The sequence below is a fragment of the Oratosquilla oratoria genome, chromosome 9 (genome assembly GCF_046742065.1).
Source record: "Oratosquilla oratoria isolate Oo_2021 chromosome 9, ASM4674206v1, whole genome shotgun sequence".
In the NCBI taxonomy this organism is placed as follows: Eukaryota; Metazoa; Arthropoda; class Malacostraca; order Stomatopoda; family Squillidae; genus Oratosquilla; species Oratosquilla oratoria.
The window spans coordinates 80,336,015-80,342,924 of NC_134785.1; the positions used below are offsets into that span (position 1 = coordinate 80,336,015).

General features: G+C 44.6%; 1 protein-coding gene across 1 annotated transcript; it reads right to left on the reverse strand.

Moving 5' to 3' along the window:
* Positions 1 to 1,338: 1,338 nt before the first annotated feature.
* LOC143028125 (uncharacterized) lies at positions 1,339 to 2,787 on the reverse strand. The gene is made up of 2 exons (XM_076189758.1): positions 2,195 to 2,787; positions 1,339 to 2,083 (listed from the first exon to the last, which is right to left on the reverse strand). The coding sequence occupies exons 1-2, from the start codon at positions 2,785 to 2,787 to the stop codon at positions 1,339 to 1,341; spliced, it is 1,338 nt and encodes a 445-aa protein (XP_076045873.1).
* Between the last annotated feature and the right edge of the window lie 4,123 nt (positions 2,788 to 6,910).

A 6,910-nucleotide genomic window follows, 5' to 3' on the forward strand; every position in this document is an offset into this window, starting at 1 on the left:
TTGGCGTTTCACAGTTTTCTTCAGTGCATCACAAAGAGAAAATGGACTCAGCCAAATGACGTCAGAAGCTGCGCAGAAGAATTCCAACGGTCTGACCTGTATATTTAGACCTTGGACTTGATGCTCAGTGTTGATCCGGGAGTGGTCCTCACATAACACAACCTCCCTCTTCTTTGGTGGATTGTTACTTGAATACCAGTGTTGGGCACTCTCTTTTCTAGCACCTTCCAGATGTAGATGATGATGTAGCGTTCCCTGCGCCGTTGAAGAGAAAACAGCTGCAACTCCTTCAGCCTCTCCCAGTAGTTCAGTTCCAGGAGCCCCTGTATTTTGCTGGTGAAGGTCCTTTGGGGCCCTTCAATCTCCGTGATTTCTGATATTTTCTGGGGAGACCAGAGTTGGCAGCAGTATTCTAGGTGTGGTAACACTAATGATTTCCACAGGGTCAGCATACATCTTGGACTTCTTGTCTGGAAGATACGTAGGATCCACCCTGATAGATGCATTGGTTTTAATGTTGTTTGGTTTATGTGATGATAGAAGGAGGCATCACTGCTCATACTCAATCCCAGATCTTTCACTACATCCTTTGCAATGACCTCTTGTTGGCCACAATAGTAATTTGTTGAGTTCTTGAGATCCAGATGGTGGCCATAGCGTAAAAGTTCAAACTTGTCTCCGTTCAGTGCCATGTTGTTCTCCTCTGCCCACATCAGGATTTCATTAAGGTCTTGCTGCAGGTTATCGGCATCTTGTTGTGTACGGATCTTCAATTCGATTCGCGTGTCATCGGCGAAGGATGTAGCTGTAGAGTGTTTAAGGTCTCTGTCTATGTCCCCTATCATGATGAGGAACAGTAAGGGACCCAGTAACACTGCTAATAACACTGCTTGCCTGTGAAGGATTTCCCTGTACGTTGACCCGCTGTTTCCTATCAGGTAAGAAGCTGTATAGCCATTTACCTAGGACTCCGCATATTCCAAGCGCTCGTAATTTGTGTAAAAGGATCCCATGGTCCACCTTATCGAACGCTTTTGCAAAGTCAAGGTATATGACATCGACGTTGTCCCCATCTTTGGTGTCGTCCAGTATTCTATCATAGTGGGCGAGTAGTTGCGAGAGGCATGATCGTCCTTGTCTGAATCCATGTTGGCCATTGTTAAATGCCTCTATGGTTTCCAGATATTTAACGATTGCTTTCCGCACTACTCTTTCCATTATTTTTATTAAATGGGATGTTAGTACCACTGGCCTGTAGTTTTTGGCAATGCCCTTGCTACCCCCTTTGTGTATTGGGGTGATTGTGCCATATTTGAGGGCTTGTGGCACATGTCCTGCTTATAGAGACATATTCCATAGCAGTTTCAGGGGTAGTGCTAGCTGATGTTTACAGTTCTTTAGCAGTTGGGCATGGAAGCCATCTGGTCCTGCTGCTGCATTTGGTGCGATCTTGTTGATGGCCACTATTATTTCTTCTGTAGAGATCTCTACTGAAGATAATTGGTGTGGCGTCACCTGGGGTTCGTTGAAGAAGGTGTGTGGATCAATTACCTTCATGTGGTCTTTCGGTTGGCTAAACACACTCTCATATTGCAGTTTGAGCAACTCTGCCATTTTAGTTGGGTCGCTCTCGAGTTCCCCAGCTGGATTTATAAGTGGTCCTATGGTTGGTGTACTCTTTAGTTTCTTGTTAGCATAAGCGTAAAAGAACTTGCTATTTATTTGAATATTAGAGATAGCTCGTAGTTCTTCTTGAGCCCTCTGGTTTTTGTGGGACTGAATGAGTTTTCTCTCGATTTCCTCTAGTTCACTTTGGATGTTGGTGGTGGTTGGTAGATGGATGGTCTTTTGGAATTTGACTCTTAGCTTTATTCTCCTCTTCATCAAGTTTTTCCTGTCTCTTGGGATAATTTTTCTTTGTTTCTTGGTATTTGTTGGTTTGGGAGGCACCATTGTTTTACAGATTTCAAAGCATCTTCTCTGTAAGATGTCTAGGGCTCCTTCAGTGTCTTTGTCTTGGAAAAGAGTTGTCCAGTCGGACTGGCCTATTTCTTTTCTAATCTCGTCCCAATCAATATCTTTGCTGAAGAAGTTCAGGTCATGGAGAGAGGAACAAGAGAAGTGTGCCTTTTGTTAAGCTATTTGTTGTTTAGTAAAACGTGTCGTCATAACTTTGATAAGACCGTGATCAGACATTGTTGTCTTGGTAACTTCATATGAATGTACTAGGTCGTAGATGTTACTGAATGATAGATCAAGTATGTTGTTGCCTCTTGTTGGATCCTCAATGAATTGCTTGAGATAGGCTAGATCAGCTAGGCTGATCAACTCCATTGCTTGCCTCTGTTCATTTATTGATCCTCCTCGTATATTCCTAGAGGGCCAGGTTATTATTGGTAAGTTTAAATCACCTGCAAGTATGACTTCAGTGTAGGGGGATGGCAGGTGATTAAGAAGTGATTGTAATTTCCCTGAAACTTCTTTGAACATTTCCTCTGTGGTGTTTGGGGGTCGATACAGGGTTGCAATGAATAGGTCAAGCTTCTTTACATGTACAGCTAGTAACTCTGTTGTGTTGTTTGAGAAAGCAGTAAGAACTTCTGTGTTTGCTGCTAAGTCCTCCCTTAAGTATAATGCTACCCCTCCATGACTTCTATCTACCCTATCGGCTCTGAATAGTGTGAAATTCTGGATATTAATTTCTGCATCTAGGATAGCATCGTTAAGGTGAGTCTCTGTGAGGGCAATGAAGATAGTGCTATCTTCTGCTGCTAACTCTTCGAGCATTGGTACTTTACACTGGTTGCTTTGTGGGTAAAGCCCTCTTATGTTACCCACAAAGAAACAGTTTAGTGGCAGCTCCACCTCCCCAACGGCTTCCGTTCGTGTTCGTCCGCTTGGGCTAGTAGCCTTGTCATTATTAATTGTGACTGCTTTTCTAGTGCTATCATTCGTTCCATGAGTCGCTCTAAAAAAGCGCTCTGATCTGCTGTGGATGTTGTTGGGGCTAGGGTGATACTGGTCTGTCCATCTATTCCTGCATCCTGGACCTGGTTTATATGCCAGCCTTTGTCGGTACCAGTACTAGGCATACTTGGGGCAGTTGGTGGTTGTGGTGTGGTAGGTTTGTATGTACCTAGAGCTGTTTTCGGTCGGGAGTGGTCACTATCCGTTCCTTGTGATCTTTGGGTCTGTGTTCCCTTTATGTGAGGGAATCTGCAGTTCCTCTGGTGGCATGCTCCCTTGTGGAGAGAGCGTCTGCATATAAAGGGGTGGAAGTTAACACATTTCCATCCCAAAGTGCATCCGGACCTCTTGTCTAGCCCATGCCTCATAAACTTTTGGCAGATTTTTGGATGTGACTCTTTGCATCCATTGCCCACTATACCATATTTACATTCATTCCTTAAGTAGTATTTGCATGCTTTTGGCTTCATCTTTGTTTGGGGATTCACTGGCCCTGTGTTAGACTGGACAGATACAGTCGAGGTACCAGGTGTGTCCCTCTTCTCCTTCGGGTTGGGGTTAGCCGTGGGTGGTTTAGGGGCTTCCTTTAATGGTGTTGGGATTAACTTAACTATATCAGTCTGGCTGGAATTCTGGTTTTCCGGTGTACTGCCTAGATTATCCCTTATAGTTTCCTTTGTTTGAGATTCCGGGTTAGATGTAGGTGTACTGCCTAGGATTTCGCTCATCTTTCCCTTTGATTGAGATTCTTTGTTTGGTGTAATACTGTTATCAGGTATGATGTGTGTACTTGTATTACTTGGGTCTTCACTAATAATCTCCTTTGTTTGTGTTGTTTGTTTTGGTGTGTCACTGATTTCTGGTTTAAGTGTGCGTGTTTGGGGGAGATTGTTTTCTTGCCAAGTAAGAGCTTCTTCGGCTTCCTTTGTTTCTTTTATCGCGTTCTCGTCGCCTTTGTATTTGTGATTGAAACATTTGAGGCATGTGTAAATTCTGGTTGTCTTCATAAAAAGCATTATTTAATAGAGTGGGAGCCCTGTGCAGAAATAATGCGTCCAATTAGAGCATGAGTTGCAAGACATGGTGTGCCTCGTGTCTTTGTTGACTCCACATGCGGAACAGCTGCATGTTTGTTGTGATTCTGCGTTGGTGGCGGCCATCTTGATATCTATGTCGATCACGATTACTGTGTTGATATTGACTTTTGTTTTACTTGTTTCCTATGTGGTGCACTACACTGCCCGTTCTCTTCACTGTTACTTTACAGGTTTCCTTTTCGTTTTTTTTTTTTTTTTTTTTTGTGTAGTGATAGTTGGTAAAACTTGCAAATTTCCACAATAATGGTTAATTAACACAGAGCTTCATGTACACGTCCGATCACTCTCACTCACACTCTCCTTGTCGGAGACTTTTTCATACAAGGTATGTAAGTGTTTTTATAGGAAATACGTCCTATGTATTGGTGCGAGGTTTTTATTAGGATTTTAGGTCTCCCCCTTTAGATTTGGTGTGTCCTCCGGGCTTTTACCAAGTCAGCTTGTGAGTGACCATGTTAATCTGTTTCCCCCACCTTTTTGTTTAACCACGTTACGTCCTATGTATGTTTTTTTTTTTTTTTTTGGGGGGGGGGTTGTAGGTCACCTTTTGGGATTTTGAATTTTGGTGTGTCATACGGGCTTTTACCAATTTCATTCTCGTGAATGATCTTTATCTGTTTTCCTCCACCTGTGTTTATCCACATTATACGTAAACTAAGTGTTAGTTAAGGATTGTTATTTCTCACGTGATTTTCTTGTCTTCTGGTTTTATCTTACATTAAAGCAAAACTTAATTGTTCTGTTATCCAAGTGTTTTCGTTGTTATTGTTTTGTTGTGTAAATGAAATTTTAAAACGAAACACTTTTTTTCGTTCTCGGATAAATCAGAGAAAATACTTTAAATATTTTTCTCCTCCCCCAAAAAGTAACAGTGGCGACCTTGCTAGGATTATCACATGAGATTGTTAAACATAATTTTAAGTAGTGTTACAATATGGTAACTACTTTGAACGGAACCGAAATGTCGGACGAGTCCAGGAAGTGATTTAGCCGGGCGGGCATAAAACGACGCGCCGGAAGAAGATTTTGAGATACGCCATCTAGTGCTCCAGCATAAGCTTACAGAGGCTCAGATACGGTTAGCGAAATTAAATGCAAGTTAGTAGCTCTCCCCAATCGTCTTTTGTTTTGGATTCGCCGGACAAAGGCAATCCTAAACTTGATTCCGCAGTTTGCTCATACTGTAACAAAATAGGTCATGAAATAGATTGGTGTTGGCGAAAGATGCAGGCAGAGAAGTCTAAGCCTGCAATGTTGTCTTCTAAGGCACCAGAGCTTGAAGTTAACCCAAAAGGGCAGGTTAAGTCCGTTGAGGTGGTCAATAGCGAGAGTGTCAGCCAATCACCAGACGTAGGTCACCAGAGCGTTTTGTCTGTTGGTAAGGTCACTGTAGACAAGGTATCGAAACCCGTCACAGTTTTGCGCGACTCTGGGGTTCTACAAACTCCCATTCGTGCATATTTAGTAGAAGGAGAGCAGACTGGGGAGTGTGTAGTATTGTCATCAATTAGGGATCGGAACAGTGGCCCCCTGGTTGAGGTGCACATAGACACGTAGAGTTTTAAGGGGATGGCTTCAGCAGCTGTTTTGCCTGAGCTTCGAATTCAGGGCGTTGATTTGGTTTTAAGGGGCCATTTAGCCGGAGGGAAAATGGGGCACTACCCCACTCCGATTCTCCAGGTGAAGCCTGAAAGTTCCCCGGATCTATCCCAAGTAGAAGAGGCCATGCCCCAGCTTTTTCCTCTGTGTTCAATAACCCGCTCGATGACAGCTCGATGATCACCCACCGTTCGATGATCACCCACCTCCCGAGTCGCTGGCCCCCGTCAAAGTAAACACTGGCATCTAGCCTGATGATGAGGTAATAGACCTTACTAATATTTTCTCCCCTCCCAGAGCGTTAATGTATTTGTTAGTTCTTCCCCAGAGAAGTCTTTTTCAGGGAGACAGGCGTTGGTTGCAGCCCAGAGATAGGACGAGGAGTTGGCTCCCCTTTTGGAGGAAGCGGACGAGAAGGAGGAGGAGGTGCTGTGCCGACCGCGATTGCCGTCCACCTTTACCAAGGACGACGTACCTTGGGCAGCTGTGAAACAGCTGGTCGTCCCCTCTACTCGCCACGAGGGCCACCCAGGCGTCCGTAAGAAGGAGGAGGGGGAGATACAGACACCCGCCTTTCATCTACGCGGCGGGGTGCTGTGCCGACGGCGGTTGCCCTCTACCTTTTCCAACTGTGATGGACCGTGGGCAGCCGTGGAGCAGATCGTGGTCCCAGCACCTTACCGGAGGGTCATCTTGGAAGTGGCACACGACGGACGTTTTGCGGGCCACCCAGGCGTCCGTAAGACCTTCGAGAGGCAAATCCAGGCCCTCTTTTGGCCAGGAAATCTGAAGGTCGAGGATCAAGTAGCCGGGGCTTCCAACCAACGGGAGAAACCGAAACCATTTACCGTCACACAGCAGGACGTCGTGGGACCTCTCAACAAAACACGGAAGGGAAACAAAATTTTGTTGATTATGGTTGATACGGCCACCAGATATGTGGAGGCTGTTCCTGTGTTTAAGGACTTTGAAAATTCCACTGGCGCCCGAACAGGAATTATTCGAAGTGACAATTTCAGACAGTTCGAGGAACCGTTCCGTGTGCAGGCGGACGGTGCTTCTCGTTTTTCAGTAATGGTGTTGATGACATTGAGAAGTGGGCGTAGTGTAAAGAAGCCGCCAGACGATCGAGTCTGATTTGTGTAAATATGCGGTTATCTTTAAGTCATTGTGTGGTGATCAATACCGTGCTTTTTATATAGGTATTTGTCATATTAAGCAGAGGCCATTGGATTGGAGGCCTAGGG